Source organism: Cynoglossus semilaevis, chromosome 18 (assembly GCF_000523025.1).
Source record: "Cynoglossus semilaevis isolate Cse_v1.0 chromosome 18, Cse_v1.0, whole genome shotgun sequence".
Classification (NCBI taxonomy): Eukaryota; Metazoa; Chordata; class Actinopteri; order Pleuronectiformes; family Cynoglossidae; genus Cynoglossus; species Cynoglossus semilaevis.
In genome coordinates this window covers 3,665,957-3,682,138 of record NC_024324.1, presented here as the reverse complement: position 1 = coordinate 3,682,138, position 16,182 = coordinate 3,665,957, and the positions used below count along the sequence as shown (strand labels likewise).

At 40.8% G+C, this 16,182-nt stretch overlaps 1 protein-coding gene across 1 annotated transcript in view; it reads left to right on the top strand.

Annotated features, from left to right (window-relative positions):
* The window catches only part of samd12 (sterile alpha motif domain containing 12), a 73,542-nt gene that overhangs the window by 4,384 nt on the left and 52,976 nt on the right, over window positions 1-16,182 (top strand). Inside the window, 3 exon segments of the mRNA XM_017041376.2 lie at window positions 8,296-8,421; window positions 8,424-8,497; window positions 14,796-14,925. Coding sequence (XP_016896865.1) covers window positions 8,296-8,421; window positions 8,424-8,497; window positions 14,796-14,925 — 330 coding nt within the window.

Genomic DNA, 16,182 nt, shown 5'->3' with positions numbered 1-16,182 from the left:
GAATAAGAATTAAGGTGACAAATGTCACAGGAGAACGATGTTGTGTAATAATCCCTTGGGTGGAACCTCAAGTCAGTTGTGATGGATCGTGCCAAAGCGGGATTAAAAGGCGGTGAGCTAAAAATAAAACCAGAAACAAACAGCGTTGGACACGGACTTGTCCTGCAGACACGTCAACTCTAATCGATGAGACACTTTTCTCATCAACGCGCTCGCAGACGCCGTCTTTACCAGATTGATGCAAAGGAACTGCAATCTGTCTGCTCCAACGTGGCAGGCTTTACTCATTATAATACGGCACCATCCGCGGAGGACGGAGGGCTTTCAGCTGGAGGAGTTTGCATCACCGTGTGTCTGTCAGTGTGGGAGAAGAGCAGTGGGGTTTACTGTGACGGTGGATAGAAGACAGACTGGGTTAAGACTGATGTAATGCTGCCTGAACTCTTACACATGTGTTTGTAACGACCGAAGACGTTGTGTCCAGGACAACAACTAATTAAAGAGAAAAGAAAAAAGGCAACGTGACACATATCCCAGATCAGTGGCAAAGAAATGGTAACCAACATGTTGGTTAGAATTTTTGAAAATAATGCGTCTGAGTTAGCCAGGAACGTAGGTATAATTTGTAAAGTCTAAATTCACAGCTCATATTTGTCTCAATCAAATTTCAAATTTCTACATTTTTGGGAATTGAACCCAGGACTCGCTGCTTTTGAGGCAGCCGTGCTCACCGCTAGACTATAAAACCACGCTACATTTTTGGGAATTGAACCCAGGACTTGTTGCTTCTGAGGTAGCCATGCTCACCGCTAGACTATAAAACCACAATATTAATCCAGTCAATAAGAAAACAGGCCAGTCAGTCTGGGCTTTTTTTGGGTGAAAGTGTTTATTGATTGATTAATTAGCCATAGCTTTAGCTCACGGGTTAGCCTTTAACTCCTCTCCCTCTATTCCTGACTTCATGTAGATTATAAATAAAAAAAGAAAACATGTTAGAGGTGCAGTTGTAAGTGGCCAACATCTGAAAACGTCTCATTAGTTCCTTTTATAAAAGCAAGACACCAATTAGCACATTTAGCTTTAGCACTGCCTCCGTAGTTGAACTGATGTCTTTTGATCGCCGACCGTACTGACTCTGACTTTGAAGGTACGATCTGTTCCCGTTCCTGCCTGAACACTAAAACGGCTCCAGTGGAGAAGATAAATTAAATTTCAGGGCCCAACGACGGTGGTTATTTTCCCATTCACACCACATCTGCACTGACTGAGCTCGAATGTCACCTCCAGCCTCGGGATGTTTTATTAGCTCAAACCTGACGGCGGCTTCACTTCTCACAGACTGTATTTTCACATAATTATACCGTACTGCTGAATGATTTTTTTTTTTTGAAAAAAGGAAGACTGAATGGTAAAAAAAAAATCTAAACAGCAAAGGGCCTCTACTTTGACCTTTTTTTATTTTGTTCCAACATTCACCTGGCTGACATCAAGGCTCCTTGTCTGTGGTAACAAATGGGGCAGAACAAAATCCGCAGCACACAATATCTTTATCGACCTTGTTGAAGTATGAACATCAGGCAAATGGAACCCGAGGGAAGGGATTCTGGTGCGATCTGCTGATTGTTTCAGTAATACATCTTTGGCTTTCGCTGTTATGCAGCATTTTCACAAGTTCGTGCATCGTTCTCTCTCTCCCCCTCGCTAATGTCGACCTTTCTGCTTTTTTTTGTGACTAGTCGGCAACATTTTGGGAACCCTGTGGTGTTGAAGTGCTAAAAAACTTGGCAGCGCGTCAGCTCCGGTCCCTGATGACAGTGAATTTCTCCCGGCTCCATTCTGCTGACTGATTGAAGCTGCAGATCTGAGGCTGTTTGTGTGTCACTGATGTTGCTCTGGGAACAGACACAGGCAGCCGATGTCAGAGGAGGAGCAGCAGGTCTGCACATCTGACACAATGGAAAGAGAGGAATTGGCATTTTCTCCCGACAGGGTTCTTTTTTTTTTTTTTTTTCCGGGTTTATGTCCTTGAAGGTCCTTTCAGGATTGCATCTTTATTTGGGGGAAAAAATGATGCATTTATTTATTTCAAACATGTAGGTCTACTAATCTGACTGTTTTATACTGTAGATGCTGAAGGAAAATAAGTCACAGTTATAATAATAAAGCAGTAGTAGCACAAATATAGGTGAGTAATAGCCAACATGTTGGGAAGAAAAGTTAAATGTTCACTGAAAACAGCTCTAATTTTATTCAAAAATATTTTTACAGGCAAAAAGTAATGTTAGCCAGTGCTTGCAGTTAGCCAAGAAGAGCTTACAGTTGCTAAAAGATGACAATCAGGCAAAAAGTAATGTTAGCCAGTGCTCGCAGTTAGCCAAGAAGAGCTTACATTTGCTAAAATATGACTTTTTTTGAATTTTTTCTGTGGTAGAGATAAATAATCATCAGCCAAGAAAGGCGGTGAAAAAAAAAAAAGGGTGAAAAAGTTTGCTCTTTGTTTTCCTGTCGAAGTCGTGAAGCCTGTCAGGTGTTAAATGCTGCAGCACTTCCTGTTCAGCATAACAAGAGCAATTGAGGATCCAATTATTGTGTTGTGAGAGTGTTAAAAGTATAATTGGAGGATGAGACACAGTCCCACTGCACATGGTCTGGAATAGATAAAATCTGTTAAAAAAAAAAAAAAAGCAACCAAAACAGTTGAGTGTAATTCTTTTAATGCATGTATTTCTGCAGGGGCAGCAGGCAAACTAATTACAACAGCGGCAGTTTCATCAGGCACTCGAGGAAAATGTGATTAAATCAGTGTGAATTCAGAACAACTCATTAAAACTGCTGGAGCGAACTTTGTTTGACTGGTTTTGGCTGCTTTGGATGTGGGAACGTTCACACGAGATAATGTAGGACAACGTAAAACTGACGACTACTAACCTATCTATCTATCCATCTATCTATCCAGAAATGGAGGAGATATTGTTTGAGGTGTTGCCAGAGTTTGAGCGTCGAACTACAGACCAGTCAGTTGGATTAACAGTTGTTGGATGTTTGGACCTCAGTCGTGGTTAGTACTCTCTGTGAATCCTAAACCTTGATAATGTCGTGGTCTAATTTGGAATTCCGATCGTTTCTTCCCGTTCAGATCTTCTATGAAATTAGATCGTACCAACATTCACCTCAGCTGCTCCTTCCCTGGAGCTCGTGCGTTGGTCACGACTCGACCTCGGTTGACCTGTTGACCTGTACTGGATCCCACTCAACCGTCAACTGTGGCCACTGCTGAAAAAGAGCAGCAGCCAAGTCACAACAGACGCCTGGTCTTTGTCTCCGTCTCCTCACGACCCACTGAAGACCCTCATTGTCTTGTCTACAGAAGCTAACAATAGGTTCTAATAAGTACCTGGTGTGTAACTCAGTTGATGGTGAGAAGATACTTCAGGGTCTGTTGTTCCCACAGTTACTGTTAAACTCCACTGTGAGATCCAGTAAAACATCTCAACAACTTCTCTCCTCGCTGCTGCAGCTGTAGCAGCTCAGTCCAGTCTTTTTTTTTCTCTGCCCTATTAAATATTAATAGATAAACTCTAAATTAAGGCTCTCTATTTTTATCAGACTCCTACCGCCTGCCTTTGAAGTGGAGAACGTCAGCCTCGCAGTTTTTCTAAAACGGAGCCAACGTGAATGACAGCTCACATCTTTCCCCAGCTTGTCCTAAAAAGTGGATCATTTTCACTCTGTCACACTGACTCATATATATTTTTTTCATGTCAAATTCAGTCCTGCTTGCTGTCGTTTTTGGTTAAACGTCTTCTTTTCATCCAATTTCACTGCTTTGCACATCTCAGTTTCTCACCTTCTTTCTTTCGTTCTTTCTTTCTTTTTTTTTTTGAATCGTCTCTTATTCCTCTCTACAGCTGAGAAATGTTCAAAGTTGAGCTTGTCAGCGTCGACTCGACACAGAAGCCAGCAGTCACTCGAGTCGAAGCCCTGAGGTGGTGGAGGTGGTTCTGTGGAGTTCCAGCACAGTTAACTTTAGATGGAGTGTCAGGAGGAATTAAGAGTCCTGCAGTGAAGATAGTTGGTCTGCTAACTCACTGCGTGGCCTGGTTTTGATAGTTAAAACATTCCCTCAGATCTCCTCACCCCGACTGTGCAGCCGATGTTTGAAGATTTAAGTTTTATAATTAACCGGCGTAGTTGGGAAAACAGAAATACAACACAGGGCATTAAAAGTACTTTCTTTGAGCAGCTTCAACATTAATAAAAACCCAAAAAATTTCTGCCTTAATTTCATTCTTCACCAAATCGACCTTTACGCTGCCGACCTACGGTTTTATCTACTTCATCCATAAATATTCAGCGTGTAAATCTTCATGTTTCCAAACCATAAATCAGGGCTAATCATTTATATATTTGGTTAGGTGATGTTGTCTTTTACCTAAAGGTAATTGTCAGACATTTTGAATGGCTGATTGACTGTGATTGGCTCACAAAAAAAACAATGGCTGATTGACTGTGATTGGCTCACCTTCTCTCAACTCCTGCTGTTCTTATATGTGTGGCACCACCTTCATGTACTTCTCTGCCATTCCTGACCTGTATTTGCAACAAAAACAGCACTTTTTGCTGCAAATGTGAATACAAAAAAAAAAACAAATAGTAACTTCTGAGACCTGTCACTAAAACGTTTTACGTTAGCCTTATTACAACTACCTGCATTTCTTAACTTTTTAAATGCATTTTTGCTAATTGAAAAGGGATTTTATACAATATTATAACAGAAGGAGAATTTTTACATATCCCCTAATCCCATAGTGTTTGTACACATTTCCCCAAGCCTAAAATTTACCTTGAAAACAAGATGTCAGTTGCGTTTATCGCAGCTCCTTGGGCTCTAACGTCAGCCCGCCATGTTTGTTTACAAGACACGTCAGGGTGAAAATGAAAACAGTAATTTGATGTAAAGTGGGCTGAGACGCCACTAATCTGCCTCCAGCGTGTTGAACTGCCTTTAATGAAACATGTTGTATATGAAGGCGGTTCATTCATATCCACAGATCCTGTGACAGCAGCAGGGGTGTTGAGTCATTAACGCTGAGCCAATGCACTGAACGTTACCTCGGTTTGCCTGAGCGGATTAAATCTAATTACAGAGTCGCCTCATGAATTTCACTGCCGCACGAGGAGCCGTAAATGGCAGCAAAACAATGACTCATGGATCCGACAGGTAAACAGAGTAATGCCCTGCGTCCTTTTCACACTGCAGAACAGGATCACCTGCACCACGGGTGTGAAAAGGAGGGGGGAAAAAGTCGAAGGTTGAGATGAAGATATGTTCTATTTCTATCTCCTTCTTCAACTCAGCCTGTTGTTTTTGACAATTTAAACCTCAAACTCCAGCTTCACGCCTTCAGAAGGACACATTTTCACAAACAATTAAAAAGCCAAACAAACAAACAAACAACTCCCTGATCAGTTGTTCCCTCTGATATTTCAGCCTCCATTAAAACTCACAGGGTTTTCTACCCCGTGGTTTTTTTTTTCACCACCAATTAACTCTTCTTCGCTCCAGTGGAGCCACTCATTGGACAATAAAGTTGTAAATGTCAGCTTAATGTGCTAATAAAGGGATCAGCCTTAAAGCTGCGGCTCCGTCTGACGGCGGCAGACCTGCACCTGCTCGGCAGGACGTCGCCTCCGCGGCTGAAGACGCTCACTACGACTTAAAGAAGATGACGGTCCTGCTTTCCTTCATCTTCTCCAGTAAATCATCTCTTAAGTAGTCGACGTTGAGCTGATCTGCTCTTTATAGGTCTCTAAAAAATATATCGAGTAAAAAAAAAAAAGGTTAATTCTGGTAGGTTTTGCTGGGCCGGGGTTGATGGGAGTCCTTCACTGATTTGTGTTTTTTTGTTCTTCAAAATTGGACTTTCCACAAGGTGGAACATGTTAGAAAACTTGGCCTTACAACCAGGAGGTCACTGGTTCGATCTCCTTGGTTCTTTCCATAACATAGGCGTTAATGGTTCTTTTTTTTTAAGCCATTTAAAGCAGTAATAAGAAGAGACGTTCTCATGTGCAGCTAATCCACGTCTTTACTACTGTTCACCTCAGCATCCGCCGGGCATTTGTCAGTAGAAAGATGGCGCTGTTCTTCAACACTGTTCTCTCTGTTCGTCTAATCCATTCATTTGTGAATCATCTCTGCATGTGAGGGGGGTAAAAAGACCCCCCCCTCCCCACACACACACACTCGCCTCCTTCCTTTTCCTCCGCCTGGTTGGTACACAGCATGTCAGGAAGCAGGAGTGGGGAGGAATGTGATGGTGCTATTTTTAGCAACTGTTGCCGATTTAAAAAAAAAAAAAGAAAAGAAAAAAATGTCCAATAGTCTCATCCATTCACCAACAACTCCTCTCTCCTGCCAGAGGAACACATGCGTCCATCCATCCATCCATCCATCCATCCATCCCTGTATCCTCTACACCTTTAATCCGTCTGTTCTATTGTCTAATGTTCTCAGTGGAACATGTATAATTCATTTCCTCCTCTCCAGACAGTAGTAATGAAGTAAGTCGTGCATGGAGGGGAGAGGGGAGAAAAGGGAGAGAAGAAGGGGGGGTGGGGGGGGATTGACCTGAGAAGGAGGAGGAGGAGAAATGAAGAGGCAGTGAGAGGGAGCTCAGCTCCGTGCCGTGCATCTCAACACAGCTTTGTTTAAAAGGAGGAACGGACTCATGTGTATTCTGGGAGTGGTTTGAAGGCAGGGCTCATCAGGACAGGGATTTTCTTATCAGGGCTGAAAACATCAGAGCCGCGGGCGATAGTCGTTCATACAGTGTCTGTGGTCGACACTCAAACTGTGTCAGTCTGTGTTACCACTGCAGATAAATCTGAATCCTCTCATCGACCTGTGTCACAGCATGAAGCAGCACAGGGGGAAACAGTCACTGCTGTTGTTTTTCTTCAAATAGGTAGCATTTAGCTAACAGACAATAACCACAAATCAAAAAAATATGTTAACAATAAATACATTTTATTTTTTACTCTGTAAGCTAGCATTTAGCTTTTTATAATAGACTATTAGGATCTTTTGAAGGCTTCATTTTGATACCTTCAGGTCATTGTTTAGGTGTTGTTTTTGTTTAAGCCAAATGTCTATGTATAAGTTAATCTTTGGCTAATTTAAAATTTTTAATAAATTTTTTCTTCCATCTGGTGACTGATTTTTAGCTTCTGTATTTTCTTTATTTAGTTTTGTTTGTTAACGTTTTTTTAAAAAATTAAAACAGCTTTTTTTTTACTTTTTTATCTTGAGTGTAAGAGAGCAGGTTGCTCGATGATAAAAAAAAGTTTGGGTTTTTTTAAAGGTTTTTTTTAGATTATAATTATTATTTTTTGTTTTTAACACTTCACTCAGTGTTAAACGGTGTTAACGTCGTTCGGTGACGTTTTCGTTTACGTCACTTCCTGTTAGAGACTAAAATAGTTGCAGTCAATGACACTTTCACTGGAAAGTTCTGAAAAATCACTTAAAGAAGGAAATTGTCAACGACAGATTTTTTTTTTTTTCTGTTCGTTGAATATTTCTCGTTTATTTCCAGGTATGAAATCGTTTTTATTGGTAGCTAACGAACAACGTATAATACGTAGATCAACGTATTAAGAGGAGACGATCAAATGTCGGTTAAAGTAAATATCGTCTTAAATGTTAAACTATGTTCCTTTTATACCAACTGTATCTGTAAAAAAATGTCATTTGATAAATAACGTCAACGATCGTCAATCGAAACGTATTTTTTAGAATATAATTTAGCCAAGGTACAGCTACTGTACTGTCATGCCTTTGTATTTGCTGCCATCTAGCGGTCGTCAAATAGTACAGCGCCAATCGAGAAGGTAGAAAAGTTGCAGTTAATTGAATTGAAATAAGAATTACTGCTAATTATCCATCGATATATCTGTTTAACGTCGGTTTAGTACAGATTTTATGCGTATATTGCTTATAAAGATTTACAAATAAGAGAAAAGAAATATTTTGATTTTTTATTTGGACTAAATGTACTTCTATCTACCTTATGTCTATCAAAAAACGTCATTATCATCATCATTAAACACAAGATATCATCATTATTAGTGACATTTGCAGAAAAAAAACACTTTGATCAAATGAAATGAAACTACTGCTAAAATTTGTGAAATATTTAAAATAAAGGATTGGTCTATGAAGATGTAATAATATTGTCATGGTAACGTCTTCACGTTGTTGACTTTTCCTAATGTCGGTGTCACACACAGCTGTTCACTGCAACCTGAGCCAGAATGGCATCGACCACCAGACCTGCCCCGAGGACATGACGTCACAGCTGGAAGAAGACGAGGAGTCCGTGGACAGCGGGGCTGCGCTGCTGGACGACGACAGCCCCAGGGCGTCCGCCCCCCCATGTTCCAGCGCCGCCCACCTCCACACAGATCGGTGTCTGAGTCTGAGCTCACCAGGGTGAGTCAAGGTCCAACGTTGGTTACTTTACGTTCCTCTTCTTTACAGATTCTTTACTTTTTTTGGTTGTATTTTTTTTTTATTTGAAGGAGGAACTAAAGTCAAGCTCAGATGATTAAAATATTCAGTTAATTTCAGTAACTACTCCTTTAGTCACACATCGACCTCTTTACCACAGTCAAACACCCACATAATGTAAAGTTTTAGAACCAAAGTTTAACTGGAAGATATTTTTCTACTTCCTCTCCAGAAGTAGGCAGTGGTCAGGGGTGAGGAGAGGGGAGAGGGGGGGGCTGGAGGGGGGTGGAGGGTGACTGGTGTGAGTGCTCCATCACGTAGATCCCTCGGCAGCATCATATTCTCTCCCCTTTGTTTTTCTCCTCTGGACTCGGCCGCCAATCAAAGCAGAGTGGACGCAGAGAGAGTGGTCTCTGCAAATCCCCTGTCTCCGTCTGAGACCTCAGACAGTGGGGCAGACTGGAGTTCAATTAGTACACACACACACACACACACACACACATGCACTTAAAGATAGTGCAGATGCTCTTTTCTTCCAGGATTATCCTTCAACCATAACTCTCTCTCTTCCATATAAGGCAGTGGTTCTCAACCACCGTGCCGCGGCACCCTGACGTGCCGTGACAGATCGTCGTTCAGTTTCACTTCATTGCTCTGAAATCTATTATTTATTTTGTTGCAAATATTTTTTTCTTTGTTTTGTCAATGCTTAGTGACAGGCAAAACATTCAGATAATCTTCCACTAGATGGCAGCAGATGACTATGAAAACTAAAGAATAGATCATGAACTTTGTTGAAGAAATATTTGTATGGTTTTTTTCTTCAATTCCTGCCACTATAATCAGCGTTGTTTTCAACTAAACAGGCTGAGATTTCACACTGAGTAAATTTAAACTAAAAGATTATTATTATTATTTTTATTTTTATTATGAGTTTTTTTTTTGCTACTGTGCTGTGGGCTTTTTTGTTTTTTAAATGGAAAATATGTGCCTTGGCTCAAATAAGGTTCGGAATATAATAATAATAATAATAAAAATAATAATAATAATAATAATAATAATAATAATAATAATTATTATTATTATTATTACTAAAAAGCCCAGTCTTTTTTTAATAAAGTCTGTGTTGTGCAGAATGACGCTGTAACTTCATCCATCAGCCTCATGACTCTGAATCACATTAGACCTGAAGGAAGTTGATTATTAGCAGAAATAATTCAACTGCTGGAGCCAGTGTGTGTGTGTGTGTCTGTGTCTGTCTGTCTGGGTGTATGTGTGTATGTGTGTGTGTGTGCATCTCACTCAAGATTTTTTTTTTCCCTCTGAGAGAAATCCAATTGATCAAGTGCATTAAGGCTGTAATCTCATCAAGTGCTTTTCTCTCTCTGTCATATCCCACGTCCACGGCTCCAGAGGCTTCTATTAATACAACCAGGAGTCTGTTCTTATCAAGTTTAAAAAGTCAGTCAAAAGTGCACGCGATATTAGTTATTTGTCTGGACATTTGGTGCATGTTATGTTCAGACATGACTTAGTTGAAACTCAATTTGCTTTTTTTTACTTAGCATAAAAATATGAGCCCGGCAGATTAGGAACAAACTGAACTAAACAGAAAATTCATATTAAAAAAAAATAACCACAACTAAGGTTAAATTCCAAATGTAACCTTAAATCAATAGCAAAAAGATATATAACTCTTAGTCATCTGTTGCTAACAGTAACCAAAAGATAAGGGATAAGTGATAGCATAGCTTAGCTCATCATTACCACACCATACAACCGTTTATTTAAAAAGAAAAATACTTTAAAAACCCATCATTAAACTAAAACAATGATCATATTAACTACGAACAGATGGAAAATTCCAGACTAGTGAATCTCAAGAATATACAAAAGGCCGACATAGGTACGACATTGTTTCATCCTTTCTTTCCTTCTGGATGTAAAATGATTAATTCACTCATCACTTGTCACAGTTTGGCTGAGAGAAATAGACGGAGGCTGAAGAAGGAGAGGAAGTTATTAGGTGCAGAAAGTCCAATCCTAAGAGAGAATGCAGTTATAGAATATGGACGCTAGAGTGTGCTGTTTGTTAGTAAATCTCACACTGGCGGCGCCTGCTCTTCAGTTTCTGCTCAATAGAATAACTGTAGTTTGATAAAAAATTTAATTTTTAACTGTAGTCGATGGTACAGTCGATGGTACAGTCTATGGTACAGTTGATGGTACAGTTGATGGTACAGTCGATGGTACAGTCTATGGTACAGTCTATGGTACAGTTGATGGTACAGTTGATGGTACAGTCGATGGTACAGTCTATGGTACAGTCGGCGATGGTACAGGCGATGGTACAGTCGATGGTACAGTCAATGGTACAGTCTATGGTACAGTCTATGGTACAGTCGATGGTACAGTCGATGGTACAGTTGATGGTTTGTTCCTGGTCCCCCGGTGCCTGATCACAGTGTTTAACATGAAGCCGCTCTAGTCTTTTAACTCTCACAGATCTGTCTGCTGCACAAAAAAAGGCTGAGATGCTTTGAAGTAGATAAAAGAGAGGAGGAAATGGAACCGCAGCATTAACGACAGCGACGAGTGGAGTGTCCCGAAAAAAAAAAACCTAAACTAGAATCAAAGTAGTCGGTGATGGGAGAGGACGGCAGTGAGTCGTGAGGCAGTGGATATATGTGACTGTGAAAATGTTAGCGACCCCTAGAGGTCAGAAGTGACATACAGCAGGTTAGGGTGATAAAGGAGAGGGACCTAAGAGTGATAGTGGAGCTCTGATAAATGGGAGAAAGGAAGATGGATAGTGCTCTTGCCTGACAACAATAAGGTCGGTGGTTCGAGTCCCATGTTTTTTTTTCGGTGTTTCTCTGATGCTTTTCTAATTTTCCAAAACATTCAGGATTAGGTTGATTGTTGTGGATGTAGTGACAGAATCAACTGAACAAAAAAACGTCCAAATTAAATGAGCCGAACTTTATCCTTCGTTTTGACAACCACGAAAAAACTAAACAAAGAACTTAATCAGGAGTAAAGTAGGAGATAAAAACGTCTTGAAGAAACTCCTGGATCTTTAGTCGAGGTCCAGAGCCAGGTTTTAATCCCCGGCTGAAAGGATGACGAGTCAAAGAGCTGAAAATGTAATTTTATTTAATAGTACTTTCATTTCGCTGCACCTCAATGGTTCTGTTTTTTTTTTTTTTTTAATGAAAAGATTCTAATCAAAGGTTCATCTCCTCAAAGGAAGTCCCTTCAGTGAAATCACTGCCTTTGTTGAATTATGTGACTTTAGTTTTTCTCACTTCTTACCTCTGAAACACCGCGACGATCAGTTTTTACAGAAAATAAAAGACGGATCAACCCTTTATCCAAACTGAAAACCAGTTCAAACTGTTACCTCTGAACTCGTGTGAAGCAGCGCAAAGTGGATTTGTACAAACAACGGCGTCGATAATGACGGCCGTTAAACCTGCGTCGTCACCCTGCACCGAGGCTTTTATTCAGAAACGAGTTTTTTTTTTTTATTTTATTTTTACTTTTACCCAATTTTAACACCATTAATCTTTTATTTTATTTTTATTTTTATTTTTACCCAATTTTAACACCATTAATCTGCTCTAATCCTGGGAAACATTTAGGTTTAACCCAAGAGTATTTTTTTTTATCGGCACATAACCTTCAAAATAAAACAATTAGCTATAAACAAGGCTAGTGTATGTTTGTTTTTTTTATATAAAGGATAGCTTTGCTCTAATTGTTAGCATTTTCACCACACTGTTGGTTGTCCTTCATTTTATTTATTTATTTTTTATATTATCTTCTAGCTATTTTTTCTGGCTAACTCTTAGCACCATTTGTGCCTTTTTGTTAGCGTATTTACCACATTTTGCTTTCTTGTAACTGACGCTTTCAGGTGTTTATGACGCGATGCCTTGAAACGCTCATCAGTTTTTACAGGCGTTTTATCGTTAGCATGTTAGCGTGCGAGTGCGTGTATTTCTAGCTGAGCTCCTCCTGCGGTCGTCGTTGTCGTGTTCGCCCCTAAGCCCTTTTCTTTTCTTTCCTTCTTTGTCTTTAATTTTTGAGGTCGTCCTGGCTCTGTTGCTAAGGTAACGTGGAAGATAGCGGGAGCATGTTTTTCTGCTTCTCAGATATCAATTAACGCCAAGGACAACAGCGAACACATGTCTGAAAATCTCCTCTGTGTGATTGGAGCGCGGGAGTGTGTGCTGTAGTAAATACAATATTCATGGATTTCTGTTTCCAGCCTTCCTGGGTGTGTGTGTGTGTGTGAGTTTGTTGTGTATTCAGGACTGTGTTGGTTCTGTAGGACCTGTTGTCCTAATGGGAACCACACCAACCTAACAACCGGAAAAACTTAAATTTAAAAATCAAATTTATGGTTACAAAAAATAAATAAATAAAAACACATTCACACAAATATATATTTTGTCGTCTTAAAGTTATGTCCAAATAATGTACATTTTGACCCTAGGTTGAAGTGTGTGTGTGTGTGTGTTTGTTGTGTATTCAGGACTGTGTTGGTTCTGTAGGACCTGTTGTCCTAATGGGAACCACACCAACATAACAACCGGGAAAACTTAAATTTAAAAATCAACTACGGTACAAAAAATAAATAAATAAAAACACACTCACACAAATATATATTTTGTCGTCTTAAAGTTATGTCCAAATAATGTACATTTTGACCCTAGGTTGAATTTTTTTTTTTTTTTGAACTAGCATTTTGCTAACCTTTAGCTGCAAATGTTCTGTTGAGAGAGGAGGTGCTGCCAGTACCTGGTGTTTCTGATTCTGTTTCTTGATTATATTTTTTGTAAAATATGTGTTTCCATGTCTTTAATTTGGCTAAATATTACTAGATTAAAGTTAGGCTGAGGATTAGGATTAGGCCTATTTTTTAGAGTAGGGTAAGGAATATAAGTGTGTGTGTGTGTGTGTGTGTGTGTGTGTGCCCTCCTGATGTTTCCTCCTTTGACATAAAGGAGATTTCTCCTTTTTCACTGCTGCCAACGATGGCATTAAGAACCAGTGTCCTCTCCAAGCATTCTGCTCCTCCTGCTCCTCCTGCTCCTCCTGTTTGTTCTCTCTCACTCTACCTGCAGGGGGTTTTACACCATATGCCCCAAAAACAAGTACCCCCTCCCCCCCGATCCCTCCCTCCCTCTCCAAGATGGTAGATACGGCATGAGTGGGAGTAGAGGAGGAGAGGAGAGAGGAGAGAGCTGCCATTGGTATGCCACACCACGCTGCAGCCAGAGAGCCGGCAGGAGGAGGTTGGGTGTGAGGTAGAATCTTGTTATGAGAACCAGGTGAGAGCGGGAGAGGGATGGGAGACATGAAAGGTACAATATGTGAGCAGGAAGTGAGAAAGACAATGTGATAGATGAGCCAGGAGCAGAGATTGAGTATAAGGAGGAGAGAGAGAGAGAGAGAGGGAGAGAGAGGAGGTGCTGCCAGTACCCGGTGTTTCTGATTCTGTTTCTGGTTGGGCGGCGGAGGAGAGGAGAGAGGAGAGAGCTGCCATTGGTATGCCACACCACGCTGCAGCCAGAGAGCCGGCTGGAGAGGAGGAGGAGGGAGGAGGAGGAGGAGGAGGAGGGAGTGGATGTGAAATTTTAATCACATCTCCCTGTTTGTAATTTGGAAGTGAGAGCCTCATACAAATCAGAGGAATTGCCCACACTTCTCCAGAGCGCTGCTCCCGTGGGGGGTTTCTCCTCACCTGCCGCAGACTGAAACACAAGCCATTTGTATTCGGCCAATCGTGCGGCAGCAAAGGTCCGACATCAGACGTGTAGACGCTGCGGGAAGTTTATGACAAGAATCAGAATAAGGGACAAAGTTGATCTGAGTGATTTCTGAAGAAGTGACTTTCAAAACAAAACTACGTTTCAAGTTTTTCTTCTTCTTCTTCTTCTTCCTCTTCTTCCTCTTCTTCATCTTCTTCCTCTTCTTCCTCTTCTTCATCATCTTCTTCTTTGTCTTCTTTTTCTGCTTCTCCACCTCTAACCCCCCCTACAGTCCAAGACAGTTTCCACAAACAGCCATCAGCTCTGTTGTAGAGCTGTCCATGGTGCTGAATAATGACTAACTCTCTGTTACTGTGCCATTTTCCACTGGTGGTTGTTGACGTCTGTGGTTTGTCAGATCTCTGAAGAAGGTTATATATATATATATTTACATGAATGACTTACAGTCAGAGCCAGTGTTGGGAACAAAGCTTCTAAACTTTTTTTTTTTTCCCTTTCAGCCTGGTTTTGTGAAGCTGTCCAAACCGGTGGCTCTGTGGACCCAACAGGACGTCTGCAAATGGCTGAAGAAACACTGTCCAAACCAGCACCAGATCTACAGCGACTCCTTCAAACAGCACGACATCACAGGTGGGTGTTTGATGAACGTGAAGCTGTGGATTTGACTGACGTCTTTATTCAAACTACGGCCGCAAAATACAATGAGAATTTAAAAACTACCTTGAAGCAAAAGTTAGCCAAATGCTAATCCCCAAAACACAACACAAAAAGTCAGAGCAAATTTAGCTAACGTTATTGCAAAAATTGCAAAATAAAAGTTGCTAATGGTTAGCCAAAAAAAGCTTACAATGATTAACAAATTAGCTAATACTTACCTAAAAATACAGTCAGTGTATTTCATTTAGAAATGTTTTATAATTTAGTAATAAGAAATACAAATTACTCAAATATTCTAAATGTTCTGAAAAATATATATGAAAGATGTCTGCCATGATAATCCCAAAATTCCAACATTTTAATTTCACTATTATAAATCAATCCCAGTGAATCACTGACAAAATCGCTCCACATTAGCAAAACCATCAAACACGGATTATTTTTCTCACATTTATCTCAGTTATCCTTGTAACTTTTTTCTCTTGACAAGGTCAAAAAAGTTCACATAAAAAAAAAAAAAGAAAAGTAAATCTCTCCTCCATCTGCAGTCCCACCACCTGCCTCACCCGTCTGTCCGTCCTCTCCTTCCTGCTGTCAGCGTTAGCGCTCGTGACAGTTTAAGGCGTCAATCACTCCTCTAACGAGACTCCTCAAGGTCACCTCCTCCGTGTCGCTCCTCCTCTGTGTCTCCGGATCACGTGTATTTGTCGGCTTGTTAGCGCGAAGGACCTCCTCCGCGCGGCGGTGACGGTCTGACAGGTGGGAAATCGCCGTGTTGTCGTGACGAGTCCCGTCATGACTCACCATCCAGACGTCCCTCCGAGGTGCGTTTGTACCAGGACGTCTGTGGAGGTGTAGCAGTCTCTCCTGCTCGATGGAGTGAGGATGAGAGTTCTGCTGCAGCTCAGGTCGATTTCTCACCGAGGTCCAGGAGATGAACCTGAACCTCCCCCTGCTCCGCCCTGGGGTTCACCTCCACCAGGTCCACTCACGCTGGAAACATTTTTAAAGTTTGTAACCTGCTGTCTGAACCACAAACGGAAGATATTTTTTAAAAAATATACATTTTTAAACAGACGGATTTTAGGTTATTTGCACGACGATACTTTGAAATACCTGCACAAAAATGCTACCACTGAAGTCACATGCAGTGTTTTTATGTCCTGTAGGGCATGTGTTGTTTCACCAGTGCAACATTTAACATGCTGGACTCTCCAGTAAAATGACCGA